General features: G+C 43.3%; 1 protein-coding gene across 2 annotated transcripts; it reads right to left on the reverse strand.

Annotated features, from left to right (window-relative positions):
* Positions 1-158: 158 nt before the first annotated feature.
* On the reverse strand, positions 159-22,814 carry NSG1 (neuronal vesicle trafficking associated 1). 2 transcript variants are annotated; one of them, XM_055795298.1, is made up of 5 exons: positions 22,507-22,814; positions 21,799-21,949; positions 18,213-18,329; positions 6,800-6,910; positions 159-1,546 (listed from the first exon to the last, which is right to left on the reverse strand). In XM_055795298.1, exons 2-5 carry the CDS (start codon positions 21,925-21,927, stop codon positions 1,346-1,348), a joined length of 558 nt encoding a protein of 185 aa, XP_055651273.1. In that variant the 5' UTR covers positions 21,928-21,949; positions 22,507-22,814; the 3' UTR covers positions 159-1,345. The 2 variants fall into 2 exon arrangements, with proteins under 2 accessions (XP_055651273.1, XP_055651274.1); XM_055795299.1 differs by lacking the exon at positions 6,800-6,910 and having other exon boundaries at positions 22,507-22,737.
* Positions 22,815-24,095: the final 1,281 nt, after the last annotated feature.

Genomic DNA, 24,095 nt, shown 5'->3' on the forward strand with positions numbered 1-24,095 from the left:
TTGACATGTCCACTGCACCTTGTCCCATTCAACCTCTCCATGAACAAAAAGGTGACTGACTTGCCCAGATGCTTCACACACTTTTGTCCAGCTTTTAAATTAAGATGTCTTTTGTAATATGTATTTAAGATTTGTAATAAAAATGAAAACATGGTTTCACACAAAGAATAGGTAAGTCTGTAATTGCAATGGAAGTTTAACGTGCATCCACAATACTATGTTCTACATCTTTCCCCCTCCCAAGCCATACATAAACAGTTCTACTCTTCGCTCTGTTTCACATGTAGCTTTAGAACAGCCAGTGCTGTTAACTAATATGCTATTGTTTCACTTGTGATGCTCTGTGTTTTAAGAACTATCCAACTGCAAAGCATACATCAACTGAAAGCTCCTTCTAATTAAGAAAAAGGGAAAATGTTAATGCAACAGAAGAGAAAATTTAGACATATTACTCCCTCAGTTGTATCCAACAGATTACATAATGGACCACACATACTGTGAACGGGCTTTCTGCCTCTTAAGTATGACCAAAAGATGTCATTTCTCATTTGAACAGCCTGAACTGTTTATTTTTTTTACGCTATCCTCAACATCCATCACTAAAACTGTCCGTGTTTTTCCATAATGTCTAGCTAGTTAGTGTTTTCAGTGCACATCCTTACCAAGATGCTAAAGCCAAAGTGGAAATGCAGTTAAATCCTGTTGACAGCAATAACAAAACACTGAGCATGCCTTGTTGCAGAGAACTTTGTTATCATTTACAAATAAACAACAGTAAAGAAAATGTAAGAAAAATGCTACCAAGTTTCTTTCTCCATACAAGTCATTACATTATGCCTTTGCCATCAATGCTGACTATTATTCTTGCTTCAGCCAACTAAATACTAAATACAACTTTCAGCTAAACAAGAGATCACTCTGGTTATGGCTGGGGTGTTTCAGTTTGCAAAGTGACAAAGAGTAAGAAAATGTATAAATAAAGTATCAATTCAGACAACAGAACACATGACTTCTCTAAGGTCCAAGCCCTGAAAATCCACTGAAGAAATCTGTCAGTATCCAATAAACTGCAAGAACATATCTAACATCGGATTTTTTTTTAACATTGAAAATGGTGTCAAAGCTCTAAAGCAATGCTGATATGCACCTTGTTTTATGCCCATGAATGTTCTGCAGCAAGTTTTGGGTTGGTTTTTTTTTTTGCAAAGCAGTATCAGCAAACAGAAGCAATTGCACCATAAACATGAGTAACCTCTAAATTATCCATGATTATATTTAATGAAAAGTTCCTTAAAGTCCCTTAGTTACCTTCAAATGACATAGTGTTAATAATTAGCTTATCATACTAAGCTGATTTCTCAGCAGCTTCAGTCTCCTGTTCAGATAGTTTCTCTTCTGACAGTACTGTCATCCACGGGGACACTGAGCGCGTGATGGTTTGTTTGGCCAGATTGTAGTGGTTTATGACTGTGTAAAATTTCCCTCGAGCACTGGAGTCTTGTTCGGAGTAGTAGTTTTCCAACCCAGCTGGAATGCATTGATTATTCTGAAAAGAAAATCCATTACTTAGATTACAGATACAGCCCCATACACACAGAAAGGAGGTTAAGTTTTTTCTTCTTTTCCTTTTAGTCTCAGCCAACGTTCAATTTCTGTGAGTTGACATACAACACAGGGCAATTAACTACAGTGTTGTCCTACTGTGCTTAAAGTGTTCTTCCCTGCCATCCTTAAAACTACCGAGTGATTTGCCAGGAAGACCAATCCAGGTTTATACACCAGAATAATTAACATACACGAAACATACTTGCCTAGAATTTTTTCTAAAAGCACTCAATCTCTAGTTCCAGCCATATTTCGCTGGTTTTTCCTCCCCACCTTATTCCACCTGTTTGGTCTGCGATTACAGATGTCTGTATCCTACTGTCAGAGTCGCTTCAGGCGCTTTAATACAGTGGTTTCAGTCTGAGGGACAGAAATTAATACAGATGTGTTTTGCTGCCAAGGTATGAACAGTTCTGTAGCCCAGTAAATAAGAAGACATACAGGGAAAACATCATGGGTGGCCAGTGTGTACACACGTACAAAATACTGGACACTTGATTGTCAAAAAGATGTAGCCAACAGAAGGCTTTTCAAAAGCTATCTTCAGCTGTGGGACTACATTATTTAATTTCCCAGAAGTGTAAGAGGACTACATAGAAACTGCTAGAAGCTCAGAGCTTTTGAAAGGGAAATACATGATTTAGAGCGTTAAATACTAAGTGGGATCCAAACTTTGCTGTCATCTTAAAAACCAAAGTCAATGCACACATGCAGTGCATTAGTCAGCAGGTATCATCTAGCAACCGTTCCAGCAGCGATGCGGCACAAGCCTACGAAGCAGCAAGCTGCACTGAAGGAAAAAATGACGCAGCTGGATCCTGCGACCCCCTCAGATTTTGCTCCAGTAGGTCACGGGTCTCTCCACAGGTCCTCTGCCATATCTGCCAGCCCAGGCAGTCTTGCCTGACACCTCAGTGTTGGGGCAGTCGTATGGATGACTGAATTGATCCTCTAAAATACAAGCCATGAGTAGCTGCATCTTTAGGAAAATTAAGTTTAATAATTTCTATTATGGCAGTCTTAAAAAGAATAGGCTGTTTGGTCTTCCTCCACGAGAAGTCTAGAATTTATAACACTATAGCACAGCAACTTTGAACTGCTACTGTTCTCATAGCAGTTGGCAAGCAAAATTTAATATTGTAAATTTCTGACCACAAAAACACATGCAAAAATGTCAATGGTTTTTAGGACCGGACGCTATCTCAAACATGTCCACATTTACTTTTGGGTTGACTCCTGTCCTTGTCAGGAAAAAAAAAAAAAGGAAAGTGGCATAAATAAGCACCAGTAACAACAGTTTCAAGTGGTTTAAATCATAAAGCACAAAATGAGTGGGGGAAGATCCAGCAAAAATTCCTGACAATACAAATTTTGCATCCTAAAAATGTGAAAAAGAGTGAAAAAAAGCATCAAAAGGTACGAAAGAAAAAAGGAAGACTTGCCAAAACAACAGGCCTACGGGTAGTCTTACGAACCTGCCTGCCCCCCAGTAAATAGCGTCTTGTGGCAAATTTGGCTGCTGTGAGAAGATTCGCTGCTACAAGACCAACAGCCCTCCCACGGAGTTAACACCTCATCGGCTCTAACCCGCCTGTGACAGAAGCCTCAATATGTGTCGGACTCACAGCAGTGCTCGAAGTTAGCACATCCATCCAGCTCCCGTCTATTTGTTATCTTTCGTTAACACAGCAGCCAGGGCAAATCTTCCCTCACAGTTTTGTTTGAAGTAGCACTACAAAGCAGATGGGATTTAACCCCAGCTAAGCAGACACTTGTGCCTGTTCAGCACTGTGTAAGTCAACAGAGGTCTCCCCATGGTCATAATCATCGTATATACCAGCTGCGAGACTGAGGCCTAGATTAAAAAAATAATCACCCAGGAATCTGGAATAGAGCTATTTGATATGCATGTTTACCTACAGCAACCATGTCATCTTCTGGAAGGATTATCCATGCTTTATCTGGGATAACTGACACTACTTCTGATGTAATAAAATGACTAAGAAGTACCTAGACACAGACATCTTTGTAGTGATTATTTCACCCAGTCACGGGATGTAGTCACAATTCTAAATATTTAAAATGGGGGAAGGAATACCATCCACTGATCTCATGAAATCTGCCAAGGAGATTCAAGCAAATACAATTATTAGTGCTGAAGACAAGCTAAGATTACTGCCAGCTTACAAAAAATGCCTTTTAAAAGCAATTTTCTTTCTAAGAGGTAAAATGACTCAGTAATGTTATTTCTTGTATTCACAAACATGCACAACATCTGACAGAACAGCCTAAAGAAACACACAGCAGAGTCTCCATCTTGACTGCATTTTTGTTGCCAGGATTTCATGTTTCTAGAGAAGACAGGAAAAACCTCCTCTTTTACTCACTGCTCCTTCTGTTCTGCCCAAGGACAGCCCCCTTCACTTTAGCTCCTAATCGAGGCAAGCTATGCAGCACTCGGGGGTGACTGAGCGACATGAACTGGTGCCGATTCTCATCCTGCCGCCTGCCTGACAGCTTCAGCTTATGCAGAGTATTTCTCTCCATCCTTTTTATTTGTTTCCATGGTTCCCAGGTGAGAGAAGTAATACAGAAGGCCACAAGGAGCTCCACAGCGAGTTGCCAGTCTCTTGTTTCTTTCACAACCTTTCTATTTCAGAAATTAGTTACGGGTTAAAGACTTCGATGCCAGAGAAAATCATGGCTGCCAGTCTCTGACTGTATTAAGATGACTCCTTCTGTCCCTTTGACATGAAGACCCCAGTGGTATTCACTTACAAATAGTATCTTCTGTCACATTAAGTCTGCTGGGTCAGTAATTCCAAACTTAACAGATGATGGTGTTGTCTTTAATGCCCTGAAATTACTTCATTGCACTGTCCACAAGCCTGACAGAGCAGAAGTGCTGTGGCAACGAAAGCTAACAGGTAACAGGTTAAGAGTATGGAACACAGTGATGCCCTGGAGAAATTCCTTCAGGGTGTAAGTGCACTCAGGTCTCTGAGGAAAGCTCTGGTGAGTCTCACCAATACCCTGTAATGAGTACTTCAGAGGAGTGATCTACACAACAGCAGTACCAGGGCTGTCTCAGAAGGCTTCAGCAAGCACAAACTCAAGGCTCAAGCAGTTTAAGATTGCTATACCAAGGAAGATGAGCACCTTTTTAAGCACAGCTTCAAGTACTGGGTGTGTAGGACAGCAGAAAGGCTGAAAACACTGAAACCTTTGGAACTGCTCCATGTATGAGAGCATCAAAGCAGAGAAGAGCGAGTCTGACTCAGAGCTGCGGTAGCTCAGCCTTTATGCGGAGATTCCCATGGTACCAGGCTTCCTGAGGCAGGGGACGCCTTTGCCCTTAACCAGGGGAAATCACACCAGCATCCAAAGTCTGGGGAGATCCAGGCCAGGGAATGTTGTTGAGTCCACCTGAAGGACAAAGCCAGTCCACAGAGACACTGGTCACAAGGTGACAAGACTTTTTCATGTCTCTTAGGACATCTGTGCCAAGCTATGCCATGATGTATTACAGACTCTCCCAAAAAAGATGCAAAGGCAAAAAATATGAATTCACATCAATACTAGTAACTTCAGGCCTTGTGTCATTTGCTGATGTGTTTATCCTGTAAAACTCTTGAGGAGTTACATGACTAAAGATGCTGTGTCTCCTGGCACCCAACACCGGGAGAGTAACACCGACGCCGCCCTGTGTATGTGCTGCACCTTAAAAACAAATCATGGGACTTCTATTTCAAATGCAGGGCCCTAAGGAGAGAAGCCCACCAGACTGTTCACAGTGCAACCGAAATACAGCTAGGAAAACATCCTCTCCTTAAGTATTTGCGACACTAGGAAGACAAGACAAAAGAAGCCAGAAGGCTGCAATTCAAAGCAGGGAACAACATGGTATGAAAGGAACTGGAAGCAGCGGACTGTTAACCAGGATTACAACAAGAGCACAATAACTGGCCATTCTTGTCAAGTCAGGATAACATCAAGACAGGCTCGGTAGCAACATACAGTCCATATTCCAAATTGCTCAAAGCCAAGAGAAAGCTTAGGAGAAAAAAAAGGCTTTGTCCCATGAGACAAGCACAGAGGAGTTTCAGTGCTTTTCTGAGACAACACAAAAAAACAACAGCAGAAGCAAAAGCTGGATCTCCTGAGTTACAGCCAAATATTCTAACTACAGTATCTCTTGCCCTTCAACTAAGGGAAAGCAGTAACCTAAAACTGAATGCTTGGAGCTAAGTTAATCCAGCAGGGCATCACTAATTTTGCACCAGCTTCTTGTAAGATACTTACGTGCCTGAAGTGACAGAATAAAAAGTCTTGAACAGGACTGTCAAAGGAGTGCTGCGGGAGCCACTCCTTTTGAAATCCTTTCAAAGATCATACTAGGTACCCATTTGATTCATTACGTGAGCAAATAGTCTTAAAAAATTAAGAGGGAAGAACACCATCATCACTGCTACTTATCTAATTACAGCCAAGTTCAACCCTGCTAAATTTAAACTGAGAAATCAATGTTACTTTTCTGACTTGCAGCCCAGGTCATCGCTGAGGAGCCTGCACTACCATCTCGCGTGAATGATGTGAGCCCCAGCCTCCCTTTCAGTTAGAACCAGTGGTTTTTCCAATAAATGTGTTTTCCCTTTTTTGGCATCACTTCTGGCCTGTGGCAGTAGGGCTCAGAGGTCACTGTTCTAGAACAAGAAGTTCTTTCTACAAAAATAACCCTAAGGTAACTCTGCTACTCTTAATGAGAACATCACTCTACTGTTTCTTTGACACATATTCCAGAGTAATTTTTTTTTCTCCAGGTTTTAACATTCTCTGCTTTCCTAACACACATGAATTGGGACAAACATGCAACATTAAACCATATACCCCAATAAATGAGAGCTTTTTCCAGACAACTGCATATGAAGTAAGTTTGAAGGATGCTGGTGTTGGGACTTTTGCTGTATTTTCAATGTTTAAAGCATTAGCAAAATAAGAACATTATGAAAACACTGCAGTAGTATAATTTCAATTATAAAATAAGTAGAAAGAAACATAGCAGGAAGCACAGTAACCTATGAAAACAAACACCAATTTCTATGCAATACAGCATGACTTAATCAAGGTTATGCAGAAAACAACGTGAAGAATATTACATACTCTCCTATTTTTCTAGAATGTGTATGCAATTTACCTTGAAAACAAATCCTTCTGGACAGGAATGATCATACTTGTAAACCTTGTAGACTACCAGAAATACAACACAGGTTAAGAATGCAAGGGCAAAAAGAACCAGCACAGTTACCTGTAATGAAAAATAAAACATGCTTATGTTAGTAATGCACTGCTTAGTATATTGCTGTTTGTTACTGCAGGCAGCAGAAGCCAGCAACGAATGCACTTTACAGTAAAACCAAGCAAAAGATAAAACCGGTTTCTTAATTACTGAGGGAGAACAAGGAAGCAGCACTTAAGTGCCTCTACCTCCCCCTTCTCAGAAGGCAAGCAGATCATCTGGTCAGTGGCCCGTTGCCTCTGTACGGCAAAGGCTTTTTTGGTTGCATTTCTTCTGTTCAGTGCACACAGGGCCAGGACACACAGAGGTAGCTTGGGTCTCCCGCTTCTTCAGTATCTGGATGATGTAAGTGTAAGTCTAGTTTATGTCAGCTGATAAGCATGTTTATTTTCCCTGCGCCTGTCCAGGAATAGAGGCAGGTGACAGTAAGTTAGCACAGGTGTCATCCAGATAATGCATAGGTGATTCTTGGCAGGGCATGGAAAAAGTAATGTCTGCCTGCTATGAATGTATGGACAGTTACATCAGTAGTCTGCATGCTTGGTTGCTCAATTCCCCTTGATTTATAGGTTGAAACAGTACTTCTTCATCACACAGAGATTGTACAGGAGTAGTTCACTGCCAGATCCGTAAGGGAATACACCATGTTCAACACAGGGCTAGCCTCGAGGAGTTCTGTTCCACATCTCTCCACAGTGCTCACAGAGAAGCCATTACAGACTGCACTACATGGCACTGACTTTTTACTGTGGCTGTAAGCACCTCTCTGGTCCCGAACTCGGTCTGGCGGAAAATCCAAGACACACCTTAAGCTGAATCTGAAGCCAGTGTCAGTATCAAGCTAACCTTTCCCGGGAATAAACCAAGCAGCTGGAGACCCACAGCCTTTCAGGTGAGATGGGAGACAGAATTACCTCTAGAATTAACTTACCCATTGACAAGAGAAAGCCCAAGATTTTGGCCTAGCAGTTAAATTGCAAAGCTCTCTTAATTCAGACCCATTTTTCTGGAAAGAGTGAGCTCAGCAAATAGCATTAATTACCTAGGAGGGCGTCCCAGGTGTGTGGTTTTATTATTTTAAAGCAACTACTGACAGAGAAATGAGTAGCTCAAGGAGATTACAGAGTAAGAGTGGTTGACTTGTTTTCTGGGGGGCAAGTTAGAAAGAAGCCAGCATGGGCTACAGCGTAAGAAACAATAACAAACAGAAACAAACAAGATTATGTGATTAATTAATTAAAGTATAATATGATCTAATTTTTAAAGGAAGACAAGTAAGCCAGCTGTATATATCTCCTAAAAACAGAACGTGGGCACATCAAGGTCAATTATGCAAACAAGAATAATCTAGTATTTCAGAAAGGAACAAAAAATTGTAGCTATCCCTCTTGGTTAAAAAAATCCACCGCACACTCCCTTTATGCTAAACCCCAGAACTAACAGGATTTGCAACACTGCAAACTGTGTGTGGCAGCAGGACTAGTAAGTACAATGAAGGACTGAGATGAACTTTTAGGGACTGCTCAGGCTGGGGAAGGGAACTTCACCATGGGCAGACAACAGCAAATGCTACATTTCCTGGCTGAAACAAGGCTGGTAAGTATCGTGTGCTGCTGAAGCCAAAGATTTTGTAAGGATTTCTGATAGATAGAAAATAAGCAAAACAAAGGAGGGCCAGAGGAGAAACAAGAAAAACTGCAGATCAGAAAGTAATTCAGCAGAAGAAATATATATATTAATGTAACAATGCCAACTGAAATGAGATATGGAGAAAAGGACCTTTCTGGTTAATAGCAACGTTCTCAGAACATCACTAGATTACAAAAAATAAACACAACCAAACCATATTCTTAATCACCATCCAAAAACCTCACACCGAGATCCATTTTCAAATTTAGTTAGTCTTTCCCCAAGTTTATTACTCGTTTGCATACATGGAAGTTAACATGGATAGATCACTCTGTCTTGCCAACCTCGTATTTCCTGCTCACGTGTCCATGTCTCAGTATGTGCTGCATGAATCCAAGAGATAAAGCGCATTTTCTTTTCTGGTCATTTTCTGTGGCTCAGTTCAGTAAGGAACAAGGTAACTCCCCCGCCCCATTCCTGACCAAGCTATGCCCTAGCTCAGCCCTTCTCGTACGTTTCTAATCAGGCCTCTCCCTTTTTTCTTCTATGGTTGTTTGGGGCCCCTGCCTGCGTTTCCTCAGCTATCCCACCCACACACATGGCCAGGGCCCTTCACACTCTGGCTTGGCCCAAACCTTGTATCCCATCTTCCAGCGTTTTCCACGCCCCACAACTGTAACCACCTTATTGTCTATTCTCCTCCCAAAATTCTCCTTGCACTCCAGGCTCTAGAAAAACCGACCTTTCCCCTCTAAGCCCGCAGTTCGCTCCCACTTGGGGCTCCTTGTCCCACCTCCCTAATGCCTTGCTGGTATCTCTAAGTCCCATGCGCTGCCTGCGTCACACTGTTCCCACATGCAGATGCCCAGGGTCCTCCCGCCCCACCAGGCCAAGGGGCCCTAACCATGCCTGTGCCCCAGTGCAGGTCCACAGCCCTGGCTGCCTGCGGGGCCATGGGCCCAAGGCTGCCTTCCCCCATGGAGCTCCAGCTGCTGCTGGGCAGCCTGGGAAGATGAGGAACCAGAAAGGAGGGCGAAGCCTTCACCCTGCCCAGCAGCTCTACAACACACACAGAGCCTGCTCCAAGTTGCAGGTTTTGGGTCATGCACTTCCCACCACTTCCCACTGACTCAAGGTGTAAGGTACACCATTCCTTTTGCTCTGACAGTCACTGCTCTTTCCCTTGCAGAAGAAAGCAAAGAGAGACTAGCAAGTAGGGATAGAAAAGATAAAATCCAGATGGGATTATTGCTGAGGCTACCCATGCCCTACAAGATATATTCCACACAGCCTTTGAAACAGGCTGCTCTCTCCAGCCGCACAGCCCTGTGTCACGGGACGCGGACACCAAGCAGAACGATTGCTATGGTTCAGATCGATTGAGCTCACATTTGTCTCCTCCACAGATAGGAGTAAACAGTTTAAATGCTTTGGAAAATATCCTCAAATCTCAAAGCATTTTAGTCTTATTCCCTGGCCATCCTACTAGCAGGGGATAGTAGAATTGTAACGTTATTTCCCAGTTGTCACCATTTTGACATACAGATGAGGCTTTAGGACCATACTGTAAAGCTAACGAGCAATTTTGTAGTTGAGATCAAATATGAGATAGACAATAGGAAAAGATTTATATTTCCACAATCACTGCAGAATCACTCTCTCCAAGGCTCTGAAACTGTTTTGGAAAGTAACTGTGTTTTTTGAAAGAGGTCAAAAGCCCAACATTGTATGAATTGCTGGAGCCTGACAACCTCAGAGCTGATTTGCTGAGACATGGAGCATTTAGCTGGTTCAGTGACCTATGTGGAGCTGTGAGTTCTCACTGCTCGTACAGGTCATATCCAGCATGGTTCTTCCATTGCCACACAGTAAGCCACTAGAAAGAGCTCTCAGGGCTCCTGGTTCAGAATTCTGATGGAATCTTTCTCTCTGTTACACTATTTCCTAATGTTATTAATTTTGGTATTAAAATGTAAATTTTTACTCTCATTATCTCCAATAATTTGCAATCACACTCCATTTGCAAATCCCTAATCAAGTAAGCTCTTGTCTCCTTCCTATTAGAAGAGAAGCTCCCTTCTGTTACCATCCTTCAGGATACAAGTAACTTTTATTTAAGTAAAGGACAGTCGCACACACAAATGACACAGATGGAAAGAAATCCATCACGGGATTCCAAGGTGATCGCAATCACCTATTAATCCAAACCACTTCTCCCTTACAAGCTGAAAATCCTCCTCTTAGTTCTAACAGCCATCTTCCTTCATTCTCATAACCCCACCACTGATGGTCCACAATTGTCAGACTCCCAGGTTCACTTCTGAGCCTGAGGCAGTCAGCTTCCCTCCCCCACCAGTAACACAGCTCTACCTCTCTGCCTCTACCTCTCTGCCTCACCTTCTGAGCCCTCTCCTCCCAGATGCCTTTCAGAAATACAAGCATGGAAAAAGGGAAGCCGACAAGGTGCTCTTTAGACCATAAGCACTACCAAAACTGCCATTTTAATGCTTTCTTTCACAGCAACTTTCAACATCCACTAAAGAATAAAGAGAAGTGATTCTCTTCTTCCTACTGAGGCACTAGCAGCAACTTGCCCTCTTCCTCTGTGGCAGGAGAGGATGCAGTGCATGCACAATCACCAGTCCCTCTCTTCTGGAAGGAAATCTTGAATCTCTTCTCTTTGTGGTAGCCAAAATGTGGTAGCTGATTGCAGGGCCCCACACAGTGGGAGCAGAAGTCTTTTGCATTGCTATGATCATTCACTGCCATGTACATCCTGCAGAACTCCAAGGTGACTGTCACACCACATGATGAGCTTTTAAAATACTTTTTATGAAATAACTACAAGATAGCACAACAAATCATTTATTTTAACTAGGAACCAAAAGCGTGGTTTTGTTTTCATTCTTGACAGTGTCCTTTCAAGTTGGTTTTAAGGGGATCTGGCAGCAAAACTAAGTGAACAGAAAAGATGACAAGATATTATGTATGTGGCAGATTTTTTAATAGATTGCAAGTGAAGAGCAGAAGAAGGACAATGTCTAGCCAGAAGCCATTACAGTAATCAAAACGAGAGATGACTAATGAATGAACTAAGTGTACCCACAGCAAAAAAATACCATCTTCAGACTCTGTAAGCATTTAGCTGAACAAATGAAACTCACCAGATCTGACAACTATACTAACATATAAACAGATCACGGTAAGACCTTATTATCAACATCTGCTAGATCCTCCCCCAGTCAGTCCACCCTACTTTGCTACAGTGGCAAAACACTGAAAGATGTTATTTTCTCTGCCTGGCTATTGCAGTCTCCTCCTTCCTCACTTCCCTAACATTTATTGTGCTCAAGTTGGAACACTACAGAAAAATGCATCAATTGTACCAACTATGCCTGCTTCTCTTCAGACTCTTTCCTGGCTCCTGTACCTTTCAGAACAAATTACAAGCCATGTTTCAAGGCATGCACAAGTCTCCCCTTTTGCTCGTCTTAAAGCCTCCATCTCCTTCCATTTTGCCAGTATCCCACTGTCCTACTGAAGCCTGGGTGCCATCTGGTTTTCCTCTGCCTTCACTTCCACCTTTCTCATCATGTCTCCTCTTCTTGCCTGAAATTCTTTCATTAACCCACTCTTACTGTGCTGCTTTGCACCGCCCTCCTTCATACTTTTCCTTCCATTGCGCACCTTTCAGCACACAACCCACCTAGGAGCATTCCTGTTACTATGAGAAGTGGAACTAAATGGAACTAAGAAGACAGGCAGTAATTTTCACTGCTCAATCACTGGCACTTGGTCACATTTTATCTCTGCTCTACATCTATGCGTTATCTATTTCAATTGCAGCCTCTTGAGAACACAACTTTCATTTCTGATTTGTCTGTAAAGCACAGACTTGGTGCTAGCACCAAACGACAAGAGTGAGGACATACATTTATAGAGCATCTTTCATATGAAGTGATTTACAACCACCTTATGCTCTGCTCACCAGTGAAATGCAAAGCCTTCTGGAATGAAATACAGCAACTCTGTACAACCATTTAGGACAGGAAATTAAGGTTATTGCTATCCAATTTAAACTACTAGAGAATTTTAGGCAGGCAGGCTGTAATTACAATAGATTGCATCTGGCTGCATCCCACAGAATAAAATTTGTAAAACATCCCATTGACTTCCCTGCAAATGGCCGTGACCTCCATTTCACCTCTCTCCACTAAAATCCTGCATCTCCAGCTGCACAATGCCCTCTACCAGTGTGTTACAGAACACTGAAATCAGCTCTCCACTTCCCCTAACATTCCTGCTTTTCCAAAATTACATTCTTGATTGCTGTTACTTGGGCCATGAAAAATTCGCCTGAAACAATGCACTTAAGGATTAAGAAATGTTCAATTTGAAGCAAATGGTAACATGAAAGAAAAAGAAAGGAACATTCACATCTACATACACATTTGACTCGTATTCATTTGTGAAGCAATCCAAATTATACATAAAAACTCGGCACAACTTCCCATACTTGCTATAGGAATATACATACATACATACATACACACACAAGATGACTGGTGACTCAGAGACAACCAGGTGCCTCATTTCAGAAGAGTATTTCTAACATCATGTGTCACACTTAGCTACATGACTCGTATCTATCTATTAAACTAACTTCTTCACCAGAACATTGCTATCAAACCTTTGTCCTCAAAGAAAATTACAGTTTTGGGGTAGACTGTACAGAAAAAACAGGAGAAATAAAAGACTGTCCTCAAACAGAGATGACAAAGAGGAAGAGAGAACTGGTTTGGCTGCTTACCTGGAGATGACTGGAAGTAGCAGCAAGGCAGACAAATTTATGAAGGACAGTAACTGAAAAAGCGCTACAGACCCAGTGCTTATTAACAGCGACAGTGCAAGACAACAGAAGCAGCCTGCAAGTGAGTCTGTTAATGAAACCTGAGGGAGATACTGCTAGACAAAAACACTTTAAAAGGCAGGGCCTTGAACATCTAGCACCATGGCTTAACAAAAACAGATAACAAGGCAGTGGCCTTGAGAGTCTTGCACTTTGGCTTAACACAGCTGTTCATGACAACGTTGCCATTATCTTCCATCACATGGCACCATGTATTAGCTTCTTAACTACTGAGACCTGAGAAAGCAGTTCAACAACCCTGTGGCCCTGAGATAAGAACATTGTTACCTTCCCATACAAATCCCAAAGGTACTACTGAGGCCAGGAGAAAGGCTGGAAAAGATTACTACAGAAGAGGAAAGGCTATGGAAGTGTTAATTAACATCTGGAGAGACCCAAAATGCTTTCTGTGTCACCAGTGTCACTGGTTCTGCTCCAAGAAAAGGATTTATGGATACAGTGACAGAGGACATCTGACTTAAAGCAGGGGAGCTGCTGTTAGGCATCCACTTTACTTAAATCTTCCAGCTCTGACTGTAAAAAAATTCCTTTTAACCAAAAATTTAGTAGGATTGTCAATGTCATATCAGTGAACTATCAAACATTTTAAAAAAATTGGAAAATGACAGTTGCCATGCAGTGCCTTTACTTACCTCAATTACTTTAAAAATAAAATAGCAGCTACATTGAAAGGATCTCCCTTTAATTTTCTTGTGTGAATAACAACAGAAAAACTAAAAGCCTGCCAAGTGCTTATAGTTGTGAGCAACTTCAGCCCTGTGAGTAGTTCTACTGAAGAAAACAGAACTACTCATGGTAGTAAGTACCTGTCACTCTTCCAGCACTAAGTGACAGACACAGAACATACTTAAGGAAGTGATACCCTTTACAGACATCAGCTGACATCTCATGCACCTAACAGAGGAAGCAAAGAGAGCTATTTAACACACAGAGTAAACACACAGAAACAGAGAGAGGTATTTTCCTTGTCTCTGATTATTTCTGCAGCAATAATAATCACTGGTATTATTAAGAACAGGTAAAAAAGTCTTGAGGCAGAAGTAAGTTTTAAAGGATGCCCCTTTAAGACAGATCACAAAATGGAGTATTTAAATATATGTTGCATACATTTTTTTCAGTCTTAAAACAACCAGGTAAAACTGCGAGAACTGATTTTCAAAGGAAGTCTCGATTCCTTTTCTGTAACCTCATGCAGACATTTCAACAGCTGTTGCTGCTTGATAGTACGTGGCTTGCACCATATGGTCTTACCACAGAAATAACCTTGAGGCTTTGGCTCTGCAGTTACTTGTACGTAGAGATACCAAGGATAAACTCTGAAGAATTGAACTGCTTTGAATAAACCAAATGGTTGAAAGCATCCTACAGCTTGAGTGTATTTAAGGGTTTGAAATTTATCGGGAAACATACTTGTTTTCAAAATAATGCTGAATGTTTCTTATTCAGGTTTCCCCAAAGAGAGAAAAAATCTCATGCTTTCATACAACAGACATTTTTATAAATTGGTGTGTTTGTGCACAACTGTCAACTGTAGCCCAGTTCAATGGGTGTCGGAACAGAAATCCCACTACAAAAATCCAAGTGGAGTTTGTAAAAACGCTGCTCTGTCAACAGGGGAAACAAGGTTTGGCCTTGGGCAACTGATACCATCAATTTACTCCTGCAATAGCTTCCTCCTATGTTCTGATTCATAGGACTCCTTTGAAATGGTATGTCCACCCTTGTGTTATTCTGTACAGCAGACAATTTACAGGACAGAAAAACCTGCCCCATTCAAAGTTGCTTTCCAGATGTGAAGGACCAACTTCCCACACTAGCCTATGCCATTCAAAGAACAAAAGCAAGACTTTAATTCTCAATCGAAAATAATCTTCAGTGAAAAATCATATCTTCCTTGGTGTGGTTAGTGCCATAAAACTAAATTAAGACGGGGTTCTCAGAATCTGACCGATTCTGATTTGAATTCAGAATGTGGCTTCATACAGGAAAATTATACTTGCAGTCTTCTTTGTAAACATTCTCAGCTCTGTTGTAATAACTGTAGTAATGTGGACTGAATGCAGAAAATACGTTTTTACAATTTCTTATTCACCCAGCTGCTAAAACACCAAATGATCTACATGACATATGCACATGCTGGAGTTGCTTCATTTGTTATGATGTACAATTTCTCAAAAAGAACAGCTTTAGATGATCTGCACTGCTGAATCCCAGAAATGCAATCTGCTTTGTCCTTATTTAAGAAATACATCTTAGAATACACATGTGAACTATTTGTAAATATGACTGACTGACTTTTTTTTATTTTTAGCACAGCATTTGGGCTAAGTCTTGTGGCGAGCTTATGCATTGATGATGTACAATATTAGTCATTAGAATGGCATCTGAAGCTTTTTTCATGAACACAAGCCAAAGTCAATATCCCACCATTTAAATAATGCCTTTAATAATTACAGCAAATATTTAATTTTCAAACAAATATCCTTTTGCTCTCTCAGAATCAACAGCAGCAGTTACCATGATGGTTCACAATTAATAAGGACCCAGGAGAAAAACCTCACACAATCAGTACTTTTCATCTACATATTTATGAAATTTCATCAATTATTCATGTAATATTTACTACTGGGAGTGGTGAATATGACAATCATCTCTGCTGGAGAACCAGTCAGTTCTCTTTAAAATGTTGCAAGCAGATTAAATCAATTCTAAAACTGTTACATAGAGATTAAGGGACATTTTTAGGACTTGCATGTTTTGCATGAAACTATTGTTTTCAATTAACTGAACCACAGTTTTCCTAATTGATCAACCCCCACGATCTTCTTTAGAAGCCTAGACTTACAGCCACAGTGTGAATCACCCTGCAATTCCCAAGAGATGCCAAATCTTACTGAAACCTCTCTCTGATGCAGTAGTTACCTAGCAGCAAAACCTAGCAACCCTGTAGCATGAGATTAATCCCAGAATGATCATCATAAAGTAGTATCTAAAAGATACTTAACTATGCCATCCAAAGGTATATAAAAACACAACGAAAAAATGCTCAGGCTTCTAACTGTACAGCTATACAAATTACACAAGACTACCCAACAGCACAAACTATTTATTTGTTGTTCACCAAGGTCTCATTTGCTCAGCCCTCCCAACAAACACGGAAAGAACCCAGACCTACAAAGGGATGCACAAAACATTTAGATGTGACTAAGATATTAAAAACCCTTCCTTATCTACAATTTAAGATTTGAGCGATGAAATCCTTTAGTCCCTACAGCTAGTGGGGAACTGCAAAATTCCTCAGGTATAGGTTCTGCTCAGTTGCTTGGAATGAAAGTCCTAGCAGGGTACTTGAATGAAACACTTTCTCCCCTTTCTCTTCTACAACATCGTTAAGCATTTTCAGATCACCTTAGCGTGACCAAGACACGAACAAAAGACAGCCAGACCTAAGTCCTCCTTGTTCTGAGCTGTCCATCTGCACCTTACCCTACAGCAACAGTGTGCACAACCCTCACCTGAGAGAAAGGGGATTACTCTCAAGAACTGGTACTATGGTGCCAGCAGGAGAAAACGTTAGTCAAAATGTAGCATTTTCCTTGAGGGATGGGATGTCCTTGCTCTAAATCAGGGAAGAGAAAAACGGGAACTAGGTTTCTTACCTCCTTAATAAATCCCTGTCACACCCCATAACATCTCTTATTAGCTATCTGGGGGTTCCCCGCACAGCTCACTGGGAACCTACATGCTTCACTGTACAGCTGAAGACTCCACCAGGTGACCTGCACTTAAAACATTTGTCCTGGCAACACTCTGCAAAGTCCCTTTGCAAATGTAGCCTGAAGTCTAACCGCTCAAGCCTTCACTTTGTTTAGAACACTCCAGTTCCACAAAGAGCTGTGTATGTCGAAGGTGGGCTTGGGTTGAAGCAGCTTTTAGATCCACTGGTCAGGCACAAAAGAACTAGATTCTTTGGGTGTGCCCTAAAACTACTATCATGCAAACAGAGGTTAGGAGGGAATCCAAACCTTCACAGAAGTGCCACTTCTGGAAGTGCCAACTTTCCTGCTTTGCTTTACTTACACAGAGCAAAAAAACCTATCCTCCAGTGAGAAGGGGGAAAGGTAATTCAATCCTTGCACCAGTTAAAACTCTCAGCTTTCCTCTGGGACTAGGAAGAGAGTATTAGGGGTGTGGACACTAAAGAGTAAATCCGAGTCAGATTCTTGCTGAACTGCCAGTCGTCACCAAGCTGTAAGATACAGCTGGACCCGGAAAACTGATAGCAAAGAGCTCTGGTATACATCCCTAGGCTGCCAAGTCATACATTTAACTATAAAAAAATACATAATGGACTATGACAGTGCTTTTAAGAGAATGGTTTGGCCACAGTGAAAAATAAGAACCAGAAAGAAAATAAAGACTCTTGTGGTTCTTGTCCTTCAAAACCAACAGAAGCTTTATCCACGTCATAAGAGCTACCTGCATGAAGACCACCACATACACCCTTGGCTGGCCACGTTCTGAAACACACATGCTGACAGAAGTGCTTTCTGAAGTCATCTGCCAGTGAGGGGTTACAAGCAATAATGATGCAAGAAATTGCTGAATACTGAACTATTATAATGCTGAATTTATTTTTCTCATGTCTAGCTACCCACAGCAGCCACTCTGTTAGTTATACCCAGTTTTGACTACAATCAGCAATTGATTTTAAGCACTTCTGTGAACACAAGTGAGTCATTCACTGCTTACCTTAAATCTTTCTGAAACCCCTTCAGTGATGCTGATTGTGAATTCGGCTATTTTAGGAGTACGGAACTTTCCCTTCTTGCGATCAGGTTCATATTCTGTTTTTGTTTTGACCACAACCTTTTTTAAAAGAAAAAAAAAAAAAAGCTGTCAGTTGAAACTAGCCACAAGTATTTTATTAACTCCTCTTTTACCTGCTTACAAGTGCATCTAGCACAGAATTCCCCCACACGCTTTGTGTAATTCTTTTTCGGAAGCTGTAAGTTGTTATTTTTTTCTGTCATAGCAATCATCAACAAAATTATCTCTCAAACAGGTTTTGATGGACCTACAGAAAGACTTGTTATGCAACAGTTTCACAAGTGTTCAATGTTTTCAGCTGTGGTGGCACTGTGCTGCTATACTAGGCAAACATCTACTCAGTTCAAATCCAAATCATGAAGCTTCCCACTTCTGTACATTTTGAAAATAGCCACCTCCATGTGCTTCAGGAGATCCCATTAACGGCATTTCAAACTGGAGACAAATAGGATGAGAGAATTATTGAAGAGTACCCACAGAAATCTAGCAGACGATGATGCTGCCAGTAGCCATGTTCTGTGAAGGCAGGATTTTGAGTTTAAGAGTAGGAAATGACCCATCTAGTTGCTATTCACTATGTGCTAGACTACAGCTCTTGGCACTCTTTATTTTTAACATCTAACTTCTCATTCACCAACTGCAAGCAGAAAGATGCACATAAACCCTCGAGTTAATGAGATTTCTTGAAACACCCAAGGCTCTTTAACTTCACTTTATTCCTTCCTATGAGCTACTGCCCCAAGCTACACTACATAGCACCTTGCTGTACTCCTAAAATATTAATTACGTCAGTCATATCTCGTGCTCTCCTAGGCATTCTAATTGTACGAATTTTTCACATACCTAACCTATTTGCCTCATTTTGTCTTCTGCAATTTTTCAGGATCTTTTTCAAAGTATCACTCTCAAGACAGGGTACAGCTTGTTGTATTGACAGTGGTATTAAGATTTGCTCGATTTTCTCTGTTGTTTCAAAGAATAAACAGACTCTTCTAGACTCTAATCTAGTCTCTTCTAGATTTTTATAACCAAATTCTATCTTCAGCGCAGCCCATGGTATCAATAGCAGCTACACTACTCTGAAGTTAAGACTGTGGCACTTGCAGGTAGCCAGGCACTGAAACTAAAGCTTTGGGTTCCCCGCTCCTTCCTTCCCTGAAATGGTATCTAGAATGTGTAATTGTACCTAGACTCAGTACCACAAAGCTTATTAAATGCTTTTACAGCATTACACATACACGTGCAGGACACAGGTTGAGAAACTACTTTACCTATTTTCAGCTATAACTAGTAAGATAATAATTATTAACTATTTAACTTTACAGCTGCCCAACAGCATCAAGGAAGTAAACTGCCTGAAGATTTCTGGAACGCTTTTTAGCATTTTACTTCCCTTCCTCCCCCTTTACGTTGCATAATCTCAAGCAACTCAAATCACATTCAGCTGACACTGAACGTACAGTTCTATCTACTTGGTTATGTAATGTCTTCTTTTGTTTAACATACCTAAATATGAATTTAAATCAGTTCATCCCTTTAATTTAGAAGCTGTCAAAACCATCAAATTCTTAGCACTGTAGTCACTACTGTTCAAGAAGTTATGCTTCACTGCCACACTGGAGCCTTGTAAGTGAGTAACAAGCATAGATAGATGAAGTATACACTCCTATTCATTATACATGAGTGTCTTCATACTTCAGAATTTGATCTGTGTGTCCATCTTGACTTAGTTTCCTTTTTTCTTATCAGTTGCTCTACTACTGCCTTTGAGCCTGCAGCAACCAGTAAATATACATCGACATGACTAACCAGTTACAGAATGAAGCCAGTAGGACCAATAAATACATGATCGTATTTTTTCCCCTCTATGTTCACAGAAGGAAAGAAAAGCTAATATACAAATAGCATAGAGGAGGCAATCCAAGTCCTTTATTTAAGCTTCCAGTCTAGTTATTCACTTGCTTTTGTTCAAGACAAATGCTGTGAAGGTGGGAGGAGTTCCACCCCATTCTACCAGGAGCAATCGGGCTGGCACAGAACCTCCTGGGTTCACTACAGAAGCTCTGCTCAGGTTAAAGCGAGCACCATACAGGTCCCTAGTTCAGACTCCTGCTTAGCGCTGCAGTCACTGGTCCTTGGTAATTGGTTAAATCCAGTCACCAGTTGGCAGGCTCATCAGGCACAGTAAGACTTAACTTGTTTTAAAGCCTTAGGGTGCAGTTTTGTCCTTGGTTACAAGATTTACACCCATGTAACCAAGGGCAGAAAATGGACCCTCAGGCTCTCTAACAGCTGTTATGGCTTATTGCATTTATGCCTGCCAACTGGTCACCACACACAACACAGAATAATGTGGATAGCAATTAAAGTGGAGGTCACAAATTTATTTTATTGTCTACAAGCAACACTCTGCTGAGGCAAATTCTACATGCCAAAATTCTTCAACCCGAAATAAGATGATGTGATTTTTTTTGAGCTATGAGGAACGTATAGCTATCAGTTTATCTAGAAGTATAATTGTGAGAAGACACAATGCCAAAAATGAAAATCAGCATGAAGCTGTTACTGACCATTTCCCAGGTAAATTCTGTATGTTTCAAAGACTGCAAAGCTTTTTTGCCAGATGTGTAGCAAGAAATTTGCAAGTATCCTAGTGAAATAGGATACTGAAATAGCTGAAAAAGTATCTTACTACTGTATGCCTTACCTGTAAGTAACACTGAATTCTTTATTGTGAGGAAAATAAATGTATTTACAGGCTATCACATCACCTTCCTAAATCCTTAGTAATCAAGCCGTGTAATGAGGAATGCAGGGTGCCCATTTCCCTTCCAACCTGTAAGCAGCACATCTGACTATACCCTTCCAGTTACAGAGCACCTGAATTGCCTGTTTGGAGGGGTTTGAACCAACTAAGTTGCCAAGGCAAAAACTCAGTGGCCTGTTCTCATCTCATTATTTCAGCTTGTCTGGGGCTAGTATTAATTTCCTATGGAATCGCAGAAGGAACATGGAAGTTTTTTCTCTCTGTGGCCAGCCTGCCCATGCACATCTTGCAGAGAAATAAAGCACTGCTTTATCCCCCCGTTAGGTGGGCATTTTCTGGAGAGAGCAAATTCATGTCATTCACAGAGAATACACAGTACCTTCCAGATAAAAAAAAAAAAAAAAAAAAAAAAAAAAGAAGAAAGAAGACAGAACAGGAAGGGCTATAACAATAGAGCATAGAGAAGCTTGCATTTGCATGTTTATATATTTCATACAGCAGGACTAAAATCTATGTATGTTTATTGCTAACATCTCCAACCACTTTTTAAAGGTGAATCACTACTACTGATTTTCATTCACTTAACTGTTAGGTTTTTTTCTCCAGAGGGAACTGGCATGCCTTAAAACACCCTGTATTTCTTGACATTTCTAAGCTGCTCATTACACGTAACCTATTCTTTTGTTGTTTGCCTGAGATTTGGGTGTGATTCTCCAGGGTGGAAACTAAAGCCTACTGTACCTTATCGGGAGGTGGGAACTGGAGCTGATTGACATCCAGGGGTGTGATCAGGGGGATGGTGTCAAATCCATCCTCCAAAAGGGGCTGCTTTGTGCTCTTCTCGCTGAAATTATTCCCCAGTTTCACCATTCTTCCAGGATAGAGGGATTTTCTGCCGGCACACACAGGCACACACGCACAGAAACGCAAAATGTCAGAAATCCGGAATGCATGAGCCCTGTCCCCAGCCGCCGGGGAACCCCAAATACCTCACGGCTGGGAAAAAATTAGGGGCTGGTCGCTGTGTGCCTCGGTTACGTTTTGGGTAAGTAAGAACGACAGCCAGGGCTTTTATTGTCAAAGTTAAAAAACAAAAACCCCTCCAAAAACCCCACCAAAAAACCAGAAGCACCCCAACCCCCCGGCACGTCAGCCTGAGCCGAGCGGTGCCTTCCCGCACGGCCCCGGCGATTCATCGCCCCTCGGCCCGCGGGATCGGGGGGGCTCCGGCGGCGGCCCCCGCCCCGGCCCCGGTCCCCGCCACACCCCCCGCTCGCCCCGACCCGGCGCCCCCGCTGCCCGCCCCCCGCAGCGGGGCCGTGCCCAAGGGCCCCCCGCACGCTCCCCCCGCCGCGCCCCGCCATGGCTCGCCCCGGCCTCCCCTCACAGGGGCAGGGGCTGGGGCCGCCCGCGGCCGCCGGGCTGGCGGGCGGCGCCGCCGCCACTCACCGCCGCGGCTCCCGGCCTTCCTCGGGGGGCGGCGAGGCGTCGTTCCGCCGCGGCCCGCGCAGCAATGGCGGAGCGGGGGGCGAGGCGGCGGCTCTCCCTCCGCGGGGTGACTCTGGGCGGCCGCAGCGCCTGGGCCGTGTCGCAGACGCCGCCTGGCTGAGGGCAGCTCTGGAGCAGCAGCACAAAGGGGCCCCGCGGGGATGAGGCGGGCGGCTCCCCCCAGCCGGCTACTGGCGCAGCGGCAGCAGGTGGAGGCGGCGGCGGCGGGGGGACGGGACGGGACGGGACGCGCCGCCCTCCGCGCCCCTCCCCTGGCGGAGCCGCACGGCATGGGGGCGGTGGCTGCCCGTACCCTGCGCTAGCGGCTCCCGGGGCGGGCGGTGGACACGGGAGCCGCCGCTCACGCCCCTCACGGCAGCCCCTTGTCCCTGAGGTAGGGGCCTCCCGGCCGGGCGGCCGCCGCCCCAGGGGAGCCCCGGCGAGGGCAGACTCGGTGCCCCGGGTGGGGAAACCGCGCTGAATACGGCGGCAGCGAGGGGCCCCAGCCTGGCCTTCCCTGCCGGCGGGTCTGGGCGCCGGGCGTGAGGCGGGGGGCGCCGGCGGGGCCGGGGGTCTCGCCGCCGGGCCGTTGGCTTCGTGCTTAGCGCCGCCGCTCTCCGCCCGCCCGGCGCCCGGCGGGGCAAGGGCGATGGTGCCTGCCGGGCGGGCAGGCCGGGTTGGCGCCGGCAAAGCGGGGGAACGCGAGTGTTGGGGCAGGCGCTCAGTCACCTCGAGGTAAACGCGTACTGCAGAGCTCTGCGGCCCCGGTGACAGAGGACGTCTTACGGCCTCGGCTGGCTCGGGGCGGGGAGTGATTGGTATTCACTGTGCGGGCTCCTAACACCCGAGGCCGCCGCATGCCCGCTTTGCTGCCCTGCAGGTGTGCCGCTGCCGGCGGGCGGGGGGCACAGCGCGGTCGGCGACGCAACAGGTGACTTGGGCGGCAGGCGGGTGCTCAGCCTAGGGCCAGTCAGCCAGCTTCTTCGCAGATGACAGCATCAGCAGCCCTTCTGTGTGTCTTGTGCCAGTTGTCCGATCTGAAATGCATTCCATCTCTTTTTCTGAGGTCAACAGTCTGTAATGCGTGAGGCCCGGATTGCCTTCCCAGCTGTGGCGTAAAGCAAGTCATGTCTCTGACTATGGATCATCTTGTCTATCTCATTTATTTCTCCCATCAGTGTTCTGTTCTGAGTAAATAATGTGTAAAATAAGCCTGTCTTGCGTGTTTGATGTTCATAAATCATAGTTAGACGAGTTAAGTAAAAAAAAAAAGTTACTCATTTTCTATAGAAAATCGCATCTGTAAGTGGGAATGAAGGGGTTTCTCAGAAGACCTAAGAAGCACTTTAAGTGTTTAATTTGGGCAACATCCTTGTCTTTGAGTCTTCTTGAACAGAACAGATGAATAACCCATGGATGGATGAGTGTAATCCATTCATCTGTATGTGAAGCCAAAGCCATTCAGAATCCAAATAACATCAAAAGTCCAAGTGATGTTCAGAAGTGTATTTGACAGTATACTATAGGGAGCCAAAATAACACAGCAAATG

This window comes from Falco peregrinus, chromosome 2 (assembly GCF_023634155.1).
Source record: "Falco peregrinus isolate bFalPer1 chromosome 2, bFalPer1.pri, whole genome shotgun sequence".
Taxonomy (NCBI): Eukaryota; Metazoa; Chordata; class Aves; order Falconiformes; family Falconidae; genus Falco; species Falco peregrinus.

What these genes read in the sequence shown, in the direction of transcription:
- NSG1 (XM_055795298.1), bottom strand. Translation starts at nt 21,927, where the DNA reads ATGGTGAAACTGGGGAATAATTTCAGCGAGAAGAGCACAAAGCAGCCC. An exon ending in AGTTCCCACCTCCCGATAAG is followed by an intron (nt 18,330 to 21,798) that starts GTACAGTAGGCT and finishes CTTTTAAAAAAG; the next exon opens with GTTGTGGTCAAAACAAAAAC. An exon ending in GGGTTTCAGAAAGATTTAAG is followed by an intron (nt 6,911 to 18,212) that starts GTAAGCAGTGAA and finishes TTTTCATTACAG; the next exon opens with GTAACTGTGCTGGTTCTTTT.